General features: G+C 39.3%; 1 protein-coding gene across 4 annotated transcripts in view; it reads right to left on the bottom strand.

Moving 5' to 3' along the window:
- Stk33 (serine/threonine kinase 33) overlaps positions 1–15,987 on the bottom strand; it is a 176,380-nt gene that overhangs the window by 40,966 nt on the left and 119,427 nt on the right. For all 4 annotated transcript variants that reach the window (XM_060367072.1, XM_060367073.1, XM_060367076.1 and 1 more), the window contains 5 exons: positions 14,999–15,087; positions 13,154–13,241; positions 10,785–10,860; positions 6,155–6,267; positions 5,490–5,575 (listed from right to left, as the gene is read on the bottom strand). In XM_060367072.1, the coding sequence (XP_060223055.1) occupies positions 5,490–5,575; positions 6,155–6,267; positions 10,785–10,860; positions 13,154–13,241; positions 14,999–15,087 (452 nt within the window). The remainder of the gene's footprint in view (positions 1–5,489; positions 5,576–6,154; positions 6,268–10,784; positions 10,861–13,153; positions 13,242–14,998; positions 15,088–15,987) is intronic.

Genomic DNA, 15,987 nt, shown 5'->3' with positions numbered 1-15,987 from the left:
CCCACCATTTACCTGCAAATTTCATGATTTCCTTATTTTTTCATTGCTGAGTAATATTCCATTGTGTAAATGTACCACAATTTCTGCATCCATTCTTCAGTTGAGGGGTATCTGGACTGTTTCCAGCTTCTGGCTATTACAAATAAAGATGCTACAAACTTATGTTGTTAAGTCCCTTATGTCAGAGACCATGCCTTTTATGTATTTACTACATTTTATTATCTAGCACAAGGCTTGACATATGTTGGGTACAAAGCAGTAAAGAAAGAATATTATGATTATAGTAAGGAGCTGACACATAACGAATGACCCATGAGGATAAACTTTTGCAGGAGAGAGGGCCTCACAACCATTAGCAGCCATGATCCAGTTTTGAGTTGGGAGAACATTAGACAGAGCATCAGACCATACAATAAGACCCTGAAAATGGAGTCTTCCCTTCAAACCCCTAGAGAAGCTATATTAGGAGAAACAATACCATGTGTCCTGTGACAGGGAGCCTAAAAGGACAGGCATATCCTTCAGTTCTAAAGAACAAAGGGAGTTTCTGAGGCTGGGCAGACTTCATACCACATGATCTATGCTGGCCTGGCCTAGAAGTCAAGGACAGGCACAGAGGCAGGGCTAGTTAGGACCACAAGCATATCCTGTAGCTCTAAGAGGGAGAGATTGAGTATATACCATGTGCATCTTTCTGCTTCTGGGACAGCTCACTCAGAATGATCGTTTCCAGGTCCCACCATTTACCTGAAAATTTCATGATTTCCTTGTTTTTTATTGCTGAGCAATATTCCATTGTGTAGATATACCACAATTTGTGCATCTACTCCTCCACTGAGGGGCATCTGGGCTGTTTCCAGCTTCTGGCTATTACAAATAAAGCTGCAAACAAACATGGTTGAGCAAATGTCCTTATTGTGTACTTGAGACTCTTTTGGGTATATGCCTAGGAGTGGTATATCTGTATCTTGAGGAAGCGCTATTCCTAGTTGTCTGAGAAAACACCAGATTGCTTTCCAGAGTGGTTGTACAAGTTTACATTCCCACCAGCAGTGGAGGAGGGTTCCCCTTTCTCCACAACCTCTCCAGCATGTGTGGTCTCTTGAGTTTTTGATCTTAGCCATTCTGATGGGTGTAAGGTGAAATCTTAGGGTCTTTTTGATTTGCATTTCCCTGATGGCTAATGAGGTTGAGCATTTCTTTAAGCGTTTCTTTGCCATTCAATATTCCTCTATTGAGAATTCTCTGTTTAGCTCTGTACTCCATTTTTTAATTGGATTACTTCATTAGACATATAATATAGGATAAACATACTAGAATCTGTACACCTAAAGAAACTAATCAAGAGCGAGGACTCCTGCTAAAATGCTCAATTCCTATCCAGAAAGGCAAAGAGGATGGACATCAGAAGAAGGAGAAAAGAGGGAACAAGTCAGAAGCCTGCCACAGAGGGCCTCTGAAAGGCTCTCCCCTGCAGACTATCAGTGCAGATGCTGAGACTTATAGGCAACCTTTGGGCAGAGTGCAAGGAATCTTATGAAACAGTAAGCTCTGGAGAGGACAGGAACTCCACAAGGAGAGCAACAGAACCAAAAAAACTGAGCACAGGGCAGGGCCCTTTCCTGAGACTGATACTCCAACCAAGGACTATGCATGGAGATAACCTAAGACCCCTGAACAGATGTAGCCCATGGCAGTTCAGTATCCAAGTGGGTTTCATTGTAATAGGAACAGTGACTGTCTCTGACATGAATTGATTGGCCTGCTCTTTAGTTACCTCCCCCTGAGGGGAAGCAGCCTTACCAGGCCACAGAAGAAGACAATGCAGCCACTCCTGATGAGACCTAATAGACTAGGATCAGAAGGAAGGAAAAGGAGACCTCCCCTATCAGTGGACTTGGGAAGGGGCATGCATGCAGAGGGTGGAGGAAGGAAGGGATTGGGATGGGAGTAGAGAGGGAACCACAGGGGGGATACAAAGTGAATAAAGTCTAATTAATAAGAACTAAAAAAAAAAGAGGGAGAGATTGCAAGGTCACAGAATAGCGTCCTTTCTTGCCAACTCTGTTCCAGAGGGAGCCACAGGGGGAGCTGGACTTGGTTTCTAGGAGAGGTAGAGGGGGTCTGTGATCTAAAGCATGTAATAAAAACATGTTGAAGGATTTACCCATGTATGAAAAAAATCAAATAAAGCTTATAACTGGAAGCTACATTTTTACAAGCCACAGAAGGAAAATAATGCTACTAATTTACATCAGTAGTTTTAAAATGTAAATTCTTGGTGTTGACCTGTGACTTAGGGATTTGAGGAAAACGAGAGGCTGTGGCCATTAGGGCTCAAGGCCAGGGACAGCTTCCAAGGATGTGACTTGGAAGCAGTCAGGCAGAAAATATGTGACCTGGTGACCTTATGTTGGAGAGTCTACCCAGAGATAAACAACCAATGGCAGGCTTGGAGATGGTGAGGAGGAACCTGATTGGTCACCCAAAGTTATATAAACAGCTGTCTATTCTAGAATAAATGAGTCTGCAGCTGCTCGCCCTCAGATTGCTTACACCTGACTCCAGGTGACTCCCTGCCTCTCACCCCCTTGACCTGGAACCCTTGGCCTCACCCAGGGGCCGGACCCTTGGGAGGAAGACCAACAAGAAGCCACTGAAATAGCCTAGTAAAAAATGACCATCTCATGATCCAAGCTGATGGGAAAGAGGAAGGGGGAAGCAGCTGACATAGAAAATAACCACATACTCCCAGCCAGCTGAGATCTCTTCAAACCCTACCCCTGCTGGATGGTCATCTCAGCTGTTTTTCTGCACATCTACTTTTGTGATCTCAGCTTTTGAAATCAGGATGGCACTTAGAATTTATTTGAAATTCTATTCACTTACATGTATATAGGAAAATAATTCTTTTTCTTGGAATACTTTTATGATATGAACCATGCTTCAAAATGCACAGTACACAGGCTAAGCTACAGACACTTTTTGTCCGATAAAGCTCTTTGAAAAGAAAATGTTACCAACCATTAGATATTGAGGGAAAAAAAAGGCTCTGATATGAAGCAGTGAGGCTCTTAGGGAACCATCTTGCTTGCTTTCAACTATTTCAAACAGAGGACATGAATTACAGGAAGGAAGTCTTCAACTGTTAGGAAGAAACGAGTCATGCCTTTCAGAAGTTTGTAAAATGCCAGCATTCTAAATTTCATACACTGAACTTAGGAAAGTCCAATATAGTACATAATATCTGTCACTTTTTATCCTTTTGGCAAAGACTTTAGAGAGACAAATGTTAGAGGCTTGAAAATGGAGACTTCTGAAAAAATGACCAAAGCCAGAAATAAAGCTGTACTAATTAGAAAACAAATAATTAAATGGCCAAACCCGAATGTTGTGTGATACTGAAAAGAGATAAATTTCTAAGGCATACCATCTGTTTTACAACTTTTTATTTTCCTGTACTACACATCTACTCCATATATTTTTACAATGATTTTGCTGCTAACTCATTTGCACAATTACTTTAGGCCAGAAATAATTACACCACAGAATCCCAGAAGAGATGAAAATAGTTACAAAAGAGGGCAGATATAATACATTCTTGATTGAAAACTATGTTTTAGCCTTAAAGAAAAAGAATTGTTATTCAAAGAAACGATTCGAAATTATCAAAGGAAAATTAGAAAATATAAAACCTGATATCATAACATACTTATGATATCAAAACATATCTGTGCCTCTTCTAAATGTTGTAGCATTAAAAGCATATTGTGAAGTCTATTCTGTCTTTGTTTGCCTCCCAATTTATCTCTTTCGCCCAGCGGTTTAACATAGCATGTATGTACTTATCATTCTCCATTATAACTACAGTTTCAGACCTATATCTATTTAGCTATTTAGATATTTAGACCTATATCCATTTATCGTAATAAATGGAACCACTGTTCAACCAGCTGTTGGAGCAAAATATAGATTTCATTCAGTATTCTTCCTATATCCTTATTATTCATGCAATCCATCATCAAATTCTGTGGTTCAAATTTCCTCATCCCACACCCCATCTCTCTCTTTTTCTTCGTGCTCAAGATCAAACCCAGGGTACAATATTCAAGTACTCTACTGGTGAGCTATAGCCATGACCTTTCATTCACATTTCTAAAACTTGTATCTCTCACGTGTATTTTTCTTCATTTTGTTGTTACTATGCTATCTAAACTGTCACCACCTCTCAGAAATGGTACCTCACTATTTACCAAATTATCTATCTCTAAGGCATTGCTCACCTAAGGGCTGGAATGACTTTTCAGACTATAACTACAATAATTTTCATTTCAAATATAATTGTGTTTGTGTCCTTGGCACCTAAAACAGTGTCTAACTAAATATATACTTAATTTTAATGAATAATGTCAATAACTATCTCATTTAGTGTTAGTAACTTCTAATATCAAGTCTCAGACTTTTCTTGAGAGCTCTAAGGACCTAATGACTTAGTAAATTGCTCACTCAAAGGAAATCCCTCAGTATTCAGTAATTCAGTGTTTACTGATAATTGTAATAACTAGAATTAGGCTTGCTTGCATATTTTAAAGTATCCTAGAGATAAAGGAAGTTTACTTTCTGCTGAAACAGAAAAGTCTAGAATGGGTTGGCATGGTGACTTTGTGAACTGTAAACCCCGGTGCCCTGTGTTTCATTGTTCTTTACCAGCACCAGTTTATAGTTCTGCTTTGTTCATGTCCCAGGTTACCAGGAAAAAGGAAAGAAAGAATGTCATGGCTACTCCATTTAGGAGGAGACTTTACACTTCCTTTACATCTCAATAGATAGTGACTAACAGAGAAAACTGGGAAATAAAGACACACAACTAGATAGCAATGGTTCCAGCTAAAGATTCAATGCAGCTTCACCCAAGTTCTGGCTCTAACTAGTTCCTGTTCTGGGACCTGTCCTGACTGGGTGCAGGGATGCAGAGGCCAAAGGATCTATGCCCAGGATTTGTAGTCTAATGATGGTGAGCAACATGCAAACAAATGAAGACTAAATATGTCAGCCCAGGAAATAAAGACTATCTAGAGACATGTTTTGCAAGGTTCCCCAAAGACTTTCAGTACCCAAAGAGCTGAGTGAGCCATAACTGGGTCTAGAACTTTACATCTGGAACCTGTCCCTCCTGCTTCACTCTGCATTGATTTCATAAGACATTTCTCGGTTCTGTTCTGCTGGACATGAAGCCTCCATGACAGAGAACAAACAAAGTTCATTTGAATGTCTATAAATATATCTGAGCAACTGTGGTGATAGTCGTAACCATTTGGGAATGCCCATTTCAGAAATGTGTCAAGACTCCTTTTAAACTTCTCAGAAGATGGAACTAATTGACGATTTTAAGACTACAAGACTGTATAAAACTAAAACGAGTGATGTCAGAAAAAGTGGGTTTTTTTTGTTTGTTTTTGTTTTTTTTTTTAAGGAGTGTCATAACTTACTGTCAACCACTGGCTATCTAGAAGTTCCTTAGCTGTGATTCTGTGAGCAGGATCTACTTTCAGGAGTTGTTTCAAAACATTTTTTGCTGCAAATAAAGAGGAGAAAACCTTGAAATCTTACATCTTTTGACCTCAGTTAACATCATACAAATCAGCTGGTCATGGTGACACAGGCTGGTAAGTCCCAGCTCCTTGAGAGGCTGAGACAAGAGGATTGAGTCCAAAATTTTGAGATGAGCCAAAAAATTGAGACAACTCAGAGAGCTAGACACCCCAACACCACTACCAAAAACAAGGCAAAACAAAAGTTATACATTTTCCCATTTACTGAGGTTATTGTTGCATAGTACAAAGGGCGCCAAGTATCACCAATACAATGGCCTAATAAGTAAGGTTGAGTGCCTTTTATTGCCGGATTGCCTAAATCAATGATCTACGGGGAAAGCTGATATTGTAATTGATATTTTTTTTGTTTTGCTTTGTTTTATTTTCTAGAATTTTGACCATGAACAATCACAGTGAATATACCACTATTTGCACAAGCAAATACTGTTTAATTCTAAAGTAAATTTTAATAGTAGACTACTCAGAGGTTTACAGCAGTTTTAGTAGTGGCAAATTCCCTTATATTAATTATCTGTTTTGGTAAATAATAACAAACTCACCAGAATCACTTATGGAATCCCAGATTGGATCTTCAAACCTCAGCTCTCCCTTCCTTATTAATTCAAAGAGCTTTTCTTCTGAATTTGCCAAAAAGGGTGGTTCTCCACACAGTCTAAAGAAAGGCAGTCATTTGTTCAAATGTTTTCAACATAAGACTATTAAAATTAACTTTCTGTAAGACTTGGAAGCAGTGATGCTTTAGGTAAGGGGAGGAAAGTTACAAAGGGGAAGAGAGAGAACTGCTGTCTGGCTGGATTGTAGAAGCAATGGGACAGTCCAAACTCAGTGCTGGGCTCAGCTCAATGCCAAGAGAAATGACATCATAGAGGAAGTACACTGAGACCTCAGATCTGCAGGTGTCTGAGGCTTCTGAAAGTTGGGGAGACACTAGGATTAAGGAGTTAGAGTACATGAAGGTGTGTGAGGGTGAGAGCTTAGAACAGTGGCATGAGCAAGGAGAGGCGGCCGCTTAAAATTCCGAATTATGGAAGCATGGTGGTGAGGGGTATCAGAGACTGCAAAAAGTCATCAGAGTTTAGTGGCCATGCAAGATTTTGTCTGTGGTAAAAACTATATCAAATGTTAGCAATGGGAACATAAAAGAAAACTAAAGAATAATCCTGGAAATTGCTGTAGGTTCTGAGCCAAAGCTGAAAGCAATTAAGACAGGCACAGGTCTTCAACAATAGTATCCTTTTTTCCCAGCATGACCATCACATTTTTATTATTTTTTAATATATTTTTTTATTTATTACACTTTATTCACTTTGTATCCCAGCTGTAGCCCTACCCTCCTCCCCTACCAGTCCCATTTCTCCCTCCCTCATCTCCACCCATGCCCCTCCCCCAGTCCACTAACAGGGGAGGACCTCCTCCCCTGCCCTCTGACCCTAGACTATCATGTCTCATTGGGACTGTCTTTCGTAGTCTTCCTCTGTGACCTGGTAAGGCTGCTGCCTCCTCAGGGGGAGGTGATCAAAGAGCCTTCCACTGGGATCATGTCAGAGATAGCCCCTTCAACAATAGTATTTAAAAGAAGAGAATCAAGATGAAAATCATCAGTGAGAAAGGATGGATGCTGGGTAATCGAGGACAGCCCTAGCACTGTGGGTGAAGTAAGCATGGCCTTGTCGCATCTATAACACAAGGACCATTTGATTAGCTTCTTTTCAACAGAGACTGGGGCAAGCCAACCAAGCTGTTTCCATTAGCTGATCTAGGCCAGAACTGTAACAGTACACTTCCGAATTGAATTCAGTGCCTCAGAGGATATTCTCAGTAAATGTTATCATAGTCTTCATCCACAACCCCAACATCTAAGGACACCCCCGAAGACAACTGGCAGATATGCCCAGGGACACTCTGGCAGAAGGCAGCACAGCAAAGGCAACTTGGCATGTCAAGGACTCAACTCTCAGGCACAGACCTTCCACCTTCACCAAAAACCAAAACAGCATTACTCCATTATACCTACCAAGGTGCCGTCTATTCCCAATCTAACAAAGCCTGAGTCTTTTACGCTTTGTGTCTTTATGGTTTTCTTCAGTTATATTTTCTAAGCTTTATTCTAAAAATCTGATTGTGAATATTTTCTGATCAAGCTAAATTTTGGTAATTTTCATGATGATTAATATGAAGAAACTTTCCCAGAAGTGAGGGACTGAGGCGTGGAACTTCTGCAAGAGCTTCTTGTTAGGGGATCTCAAGTCGTCAAGCTGTTGTACAAATTCTTATTTTAATACTTTGTATTTCTCAAGCTCATTCTGACACTTCTTTATTCTTACTTGCTTTACTATGGCTTAGTTTTAAAATGGTATTTTAAAAGCCATAGAACACACACAAAAAGAAAATAACCAGAGGAATGGTTGTATGGACAATTACTATCTATTATAACAAGTACAGGCCAGTGAAGGCCCAGCTCATTGAGCCTGTTATCAAGCAGTGATATGCATGGTCCCCAATTTCTTTGCAGCCTCTGCATGCAACTATAGCTTAAGGGCTACATTTTAAATTTTCCACTTTTCCCCCTTCCTTTGCAATTTTATTTACGCAAAATGTATCTAATGGTTGGTCAATCAGCAGCATATGGAACTTTATGACAGCAATTTCCTAGCACATCCAGAAAAGAAAATCCAAGACGTGAAAAATGAATGCCTCTTGAAGCTTTCTATTATTTTCTGTGGCATTCACAGGAGTCAGGACAGCAGAGGAAAGGAACCATAAAGGCTATTTATTTATGCTAATTTCACCTTGAGTAAGTATGTTATCATTGCCCAATTAAGTAGAAATGAATCCAAGTTAACTGATAAACAAGGAAATCGCCCTCATGGAGAATGTAATGTATTGTGCTCAGGGTAAAGGGAATTATCTATAATGCCACCAGGCTCAAACAGATTAATAAGTAGGCACCAGTGAGCTAAGTTAGAATCTTCTGTGAAGAAAGGAAGATGCCATTACTAAGAAGCCACACTCTGGAGAAGAAATATTCAAACTACATATTTAAGAAAGAGGGAAAAATGAAGGGTATGTAATACACTTGACTTCCTTAACAGCAAGCTCAAAAGGCAGCAAACGCCGTGCAAGTCATGTGATGATCCATTATGCACATCAATATGGATTTTTATTGTGTAGACAGTCTTAAGACTATGAAAAATACATTTAAATAGTTACATTTTAATTAAGGACTAAACTGGATTTTTGCATCATGATTCTAATCGGCACAATGCAGTGATGATCAAAGCTTTATGAATCCACCCACAGTTCATGCTGTCTCCGCAGGGATGCATGTGGACCAACCCAGGAACAGCTGCAGTCACACAATCTGGCTTCTCCTGCCTGTGTCTTCCATTTCACACAACTGTGGAAATGTAACTACAGTGATGTTAGTATTTAGACAGGATATGGAAGAGGTGGTGCACAGCAAATTTTCCAACATGACCACAAAACTAATGTTGCATCAACATTAAAGTGTTCAGATTCACTGAAAGGCAGAGCAGTGGTCACTGACTTTTCAGAACACCTCTTAGACAATTCACTTAATTCAATTTAACAAGTGTATTGAGCACTGAATATGGGCTGAGTATTGCATCAAATGCTAGAGATGCAAAGATGAATAATTTGAACTGTTTTTCACAGAACTTAAAACAAGGAAAACAGATACAATAAAAAGAAAATTGTAATATTACCATGTAATTTAGTTTTTAAAAGTATTATTGTTTTTATATCACAATGTGTGCTATCAAAGACACACATGTGCAAACAAACCTTACTGCTTTAATATTTCTATAACATTTCTATATTAGTGTTGTTGTTACATTGAGACAGGGTCTCATGTAGCCCAGGCTAGCCAGGAACAGATTATGTAGCCAAAGGTAATTCTGAAGTCCTGCTGCCTCCATTTCCCCAATGCTGAAACTGCAGGCAAGGACCACTACACTTGGTATATACAATGCTAGGAATCAAACCAGGGGTTCCTGGGTGCTGGGCTGCACTTTACCAACTGAACTAACATCCCAGACATATGTTGTTGTTTTTGTTGTTTTTAATTTGCATGATTTTTTTGAATGAGGCCTTAAATACTCTGTGGAATGCAGAAAGTTTATACATAATAAATGTATATCTGCTGTGGTAAGGTAAGAATTAGCAAAACAGAAGGCCTTAGTGTAAGGCCCACCTAGGAGAAAAGTTCAGAGAAGAAAAGAGTATGCACTCATGGCACATACATGTGTGCATGCACACATAAACACACACATACAACATGCAATGCAGAGTGCAGGTAATTAAGAGTAGCCTGGAGTCATCACAGAAAAGGTAGGTATATAAAAACACACATGCAGCCCAAGACTGGAAAAGCAAGCTAGAGTTAAGTTGTAAACAATTTGCTAAGACACACCATGTTAAATGTTAAATGTCCTGATAACTTTCTAAAGCAAGAAGTAACCATTGAAGGCTTTAGTGCAGAAAGAGTGTGATACAGACAGACAACCTTGAGAGCAGAGTAAACAGCAGATGAAGTGGAGGATAAACAGAAGCAGGTAAGACAGCCAGAGAGATGAAATCATAGGGTCAAAGAGAGATGAAGATGTTCTCAGTATGCATAGGTGAGAACATGTCACAGGCAAACTCTTCAGGACTTAGGATTGACTTAATCATGAGAGCAAGGGTAAAGGAAGAGCAAGAATCGCTGAGGCTTTTGGGGTGTTAAGGGAACTGATAAATACAAAACACTCCCTAAATCCTGAACTTCTACCTAACTGTGCCCACTCCCCAGTGTGCTAGCAAATCTAGGGCCAGATGGCCCTACTTCCCGTTCTGATGGACTAGAGGTGAAGCTCTAAGCTGTGGCAAGTGACCAGGAAGGACATATTTTCACTTATCTCGGATCATGTGAGACATGGCTGCATCTGTAGATTGGCACAAAGCAAAACTGAACATTGTGAAAGTATAGCATAAAACAAATACTTAGGACATGACCCTGAAAACTAGTGAGAGGACACTCAGGACAACATCTCAACTGGATTTTAAATGACTCCTTTTAAAACATATTGCTTAGTTTTAATTTAAATCTATGTCAATCTACTGCCAAAGACTTCCCTTTTATTTACACTGGACATTCAGTAAACTACTTACAAGATGTACATTATGACACCTATGCTCCAAATGTCGCACTGCTGGCTATAGTCGTGAGCATTGATAACCTCTGGTGCTGCCAAATAAGCACAAATAAAATAATATTAATAATATAACAAATAACTCTTAAATGCTTAAACACGAAGCATGAAAAATTTGCTGATATGTTGTAACATATTCCTCCAGAGGGAAAAAAAGAGCCAACAGCAGATGCTGAATGAATAATGTACATGCCTTCCAACTGATGTCACCAAATCCTCACTCCTATCAATTAGCTCCTAATGGGATGACAGCATAAACTGCATCACTATGTGCAGCTCTTTATTCCTGTGAAATGACTAAGTGATTTTACAAAGGTTGGATAGTTACAATAGAAGGCAACAATTTCTTAGACCCTCCCCAAATAGAAGGAAACACACAACTTTAGTAAATATTATTTAAATCAAGACCAATATGCACAAATCTGAACTCAAATCACTTTAGCAGCATCAAATGATAATGGTTATAATACCATAGAACTCTAATGACAGAATATATCTTTCTCCCACATTTTTTAAGCAAGAAAACTGAGATAGAGAGCATGCTTACGCAAGACTGGGGCAAAACACCCAGGAGTGCCAGTGCAGGATGAGGGCTAAATATATGTGACTCAGTTCTGTGCTCTCTGCTTAGCAAAGGTGTTCACAACAGGCTTCCTTCAAACAGCCTCTCAAAGCTTCACCTTTAACCTTAAGATGGCACTTGCTTCAAAGAAGAGGTTGTAGGATTTTAGTTGCTGGCTTTTTAAAAAGTCAGGATGATACTGAGGAATAGGTCTACTTTACTTTTACATATGGGTATCTTTCTTTAAAGAAAAAAAAAGTCACAAATACAAAAAAAAAAAAAAAAGGACCAACCTGCAGTGTATAGATTTCAAAAGAACACTAAATTTTATAAAGTGTTTTTACATAATAAATTGTGTTAGAAATCCTATGAGCCAGTCATGCCGGCATTTGATGCCCTCTGTCAATGAAGGTGGAAAACAGTGAGACTTGACTGCAGCTGCACACTCCAATGTGTTTCCTATGGGAAAGCTGTGTGCTTATTGAGAAAGCACTCCCAGTTGCCTCCACTAAATCACCAGCTATGTGCTTGCATGCTACACACACACACAGACTTTTTTCACTAGGCAGGATTTCTCTTTGTAGCCCTGGCTGTCCTGGAATTTGCTCTGTAGAACAGGCTGGCCTCAAACTCAAAGATCTCCCTGCCTCTGCCTCCTGAGTGCTGTGTTTAAAGGCATGCACCACCACTGGCCGGCTGACACACACATGCTTTTATAACAACTACTAAAAGCAAAGAGAATTTTAATTTTAATTTTCCTGCTCTCTATGATTAAATGAATGGAAAACAACAAAAACAAACCAAACCAAACAAACAAAAAAAGAGAGAGAGAGAGATTGAGAAAAGGCTAAACTATACTAGTTCATAAGTTGAACAATTTGCCCCCAAATAATTGAAAATTTACAGCATTTCTCCTTTAACAACTACTGCATGTGCTTGGGCTCGAAGTGCATGTGAAGCCAGCAAAGCATCAGTTGTTCCATGGCCGTGCATCTTTCATGAGGTAGATTCTGAGGTGAGATTGAGTGGAGGCTGCTGTACTGCTGCGCCACACAGCAGGGACCTAGGACTCCTGGCCTCCGCTTTTTCAGTCTTCCTAATTATCAGGGGCATTTCTACTTGCACCGTCATCCCAGCCCTCAGGGAGGCAGAAGCCAAAATATCTGTGCCAAGGAGCCATTTAGGAAGTCAGCAAAGCTCCACAAACCATCTGTCTTCCCTCTTGTTTTCTCACTTGTTATCAGTGTAGACAACTAATAAGCAGGCATAAAACTCAGGGTGCTTGGATATATTTTCCCAATGTAACTATAGACCAGATGTCTTTTGCCAATAGGAGGATATGAACAGAATCTAAAGTAGCCTTTTCCCAAGTAAGGTAAAACAATTTAAAAACTTTATGCATCAAGTAGGCAAAAACAGCAATGAATGAAGTATACTTTTCAGCAATAAAAACAGATAAACTACTGATACAACAGCATGCATAAAATAGCAAAATCATTCTGTGGAACAGGAGACATAAATGAGTAACACTATATGATTCAAGTACAACTGAGTTTGGTGATGGAAAGCACTGGTAATTGCTGGGACATGAGAGGGGAAATTGATGGAAAGAGACATGATAACAAAAGTGCTATGGACTCACGAATCAGAGCTCAGTATGTAGCCCATGGCAATCCTCCCGCCTCAGCCTCCTGAGTGGTGAGATTCTATGTGTTGGCTACCACACCCTCTCGGTGTTCTAATTTTTTTCAAGTGTCCTCACTTACCCATATAGATGGGAGTGCCACATGTGGTCTGCATCATGCCTTCGCTCCTGGAGCCGTGCTTCCTCACCGCTAAGCCAAAGTCACTCACCTAAGAGCAGATACACAGGCTCATTCATCCAGTGACTCTATCCACTGTAACTGCAATTAATCCTCACTTCCTGGAGAAGGGTTTTTTCTTGTTATTACCAATAAAGACTTCACGTTTCTTCCCCTCTGCGCATCCTCTCTGGGTGCAGAGGAAACTTGATAGAGACAGCCCATTATATTGACCATTCACACCTTTCGCTAACTCTTTTTGAGTAAGTTCTTATTGCAAAATACAACCTCGCCTTAGAATGTGTTATCTATTTTTCTGATAGTGGAGTTATGGCCCCCTGAAAGCACCATTTAAATACAAATAATTATCCTTATCAACACTCACTGAGACTCTTTTTAATATATATAACAAGTAAATACTTATTTTTCATTACTATTTGTGAGTATAACGTATACTAATTAAAACATTACACTATTCAAAATGAAGCAAATTAGCAAGGAGAAAAAGGCCCACCCCAACACCACCTGGCCACAGAGGAGCCGAAAGCCTTTTGCTACAACTTCAGTCTCCTGCTCCACTCTAAATTTTGGTAATTACACCTTCAGTTACTATTTGGCATGTACCCTTGATTATCTCTCAAAATGGAACCCCCTTGGACCCAAAGCAGAAACACAGGCACATTTATGGATCATCCAAGCAAAGTTCTTTGCTCACACTAAATGCAGCACCTTACAATGTATAAGGCAATGTTTTTAATTAAGAACATTTGAGACATGATCTTTCTCTGCAGCCCAGGCCAACCTAAAACTCACGATACAGCCACACTTGCCTTAGACTCATGGCAACCCTCCTGTTTTGGCCTCTCATGATGCATATTGGGACTACAAGTGTGCATCAGCATGCCTTGACTCAGTTACTCCAAGGGCACACACAAATGTCCCACTTGATGGAACATCTATCCTCCACAGAATACTTCTACAGATACAAACTATGTTAAAGCCTTCATGATCTCATTCTATTATTTGGAGATCACTGAGTCTCTTGTTTACCAAAGTTAATGGAGCATATTCTGTCTTAGGCACTCCTCACAATCCAACAAGGAATAAAATGGGAGAAGTTCCTGCCTACATGGAGTTTACAGTAAAATGATGAAGAACATTCACCAAGGGACACCAGCAGTGTTGCTGAGTCTGTTTATACTGCACACAGATTTAGCTTCTGCAACAGCAACTTACAGACACATTTGATTCTAAAGTTAACACTTGCACACATTTTGAAAGCAGCCACTATTAAAGTGCTAAGTAATAAATAATGTATTCTATCATTTATTTGACATTAAGGAATACTTAATTTGAATAAAATCTTCAAGAATAAATACTTGGCACATTAATTGTGGTTAAGACATAAATATTAATACCCAGGAAAAATTTCAATGAGAAATACAGACTGTGGCATTAATTTAGTATCAAAAGCACAGCCAAGGTGTGTTTTTCTCTAAATCTGTAATGCATTTACATCAAATTACCAGACATAATTTTGAAATTAATTAAAATTCAGAGCATCTGTTTGCTTGCTATTAACTAATGATTTAGAACTATCTGAAGGAATATGTACTTTGGAAAAAACATTCAGTAGTATCATTTAGCTTATAAAATTATTTTCATCAGTTACAACTTTTGTGAATTTTTTAACATCTTAGCACAAATGACTTAGATTCAAAAGTCACCAAGATGTGTCTAAGATGTCTATAGCTACTTTGTTGCTGGTCGTTTTCAGGAAAACATTGAGTAGTATCTCTAGGGTCTTACCTTTATGCTTAAGTTCATTTCATTGTTATCATCCATAAAGCTGCTTTTAACCATTATGTTTTCCAGCTTTAGATCTCTGTGCACTATATCTACCAAGAAAACAGACAAGCAAAGTGAATAACAGAAGAATTGAGAGGACACAAAAAGGACAGATAAGTACCAGGGTGAGTGTAATGCGTCTCTGCTCTGTTTTTACCTACACCCTCTTCTCCACACCTCTATTAGAAGCCACTGTCTCACCTCTGCATGCTCCCCATAGTGCCAACTTAGTGTCTCAGCCTGGCCAATGCAGAAGGGGATCTGTCCAGGGCTGTATATTCCCAGGAGAACGGAGGCAGTCTGGGTGACAACACAGGCCCAGTAAGGTTTTCTGTGACCTTAGGTCTCTAAATAGGTGATTAGGCTTATGTATAATGTTACTGTCAGTATAAACATTTTAACACATTGTAACATGACTGCATGTTATGCAAAAACTTATTTCAGTGTATTTTTCTAAATATCAGCATATATTTTCCTAATGTTCATAGGTTAAAATAAAAAATCACAAATCTTGGGACACAAATCTTTAGCTGAACAGGTCAGAGTTGAAGTGAGATTTCTATGTGCATTGAAATAATATATCAAGGAGGACCTCCCCTATCAGTGGACTTGGGGAGGGGCATGCATGAAGGGAGAGGGAGGGTGGGATTAGGAGGGGAGGAGGGTGGGGCTTATGGGGGGATACAAAGTGAATAAAGTATAATTAATAAAAAATAAAATAAATAAATAAAAAGAAATAATATATCAAACCTTCCTCTGCAAATAACTGAGTTCACATCCACAACAAACATTTCTCAAGTTGTAGAAAGTTAAGTGAATAATGCTTAGAGAATGCAGCTGAACTAGATCTGGACTAGCAAGTGCAACTGATAACTGACAGTTCTCATATATAACCAGGCTTTGGCTTTGGAAGCCTAATTGATTCTGTTATTCTATCAGACTCTACTTAC

The sequence above is a fragment of the Meriones unguiculatus genome, chromosome 14, assembly GCF_030254825.1.
Source record: "Meriones unguiculatus strain TT.TT164.6M chromosome 14, Bangor_MerUng_6.1, whole genome shotgun sequence".
In the NCBI taxonomy this organism is placed as follows: Eukaryota; Metazoa; Chordata; class Mammalia; order Rodentia; family Muridae; genus Meriones; species Meriones unguiculatus.
The sequence above is the reverse complement of the archived record's forward strand: the minus strand, read 5'-3'. Positions and strand labels throughout refer to the sequence as shown.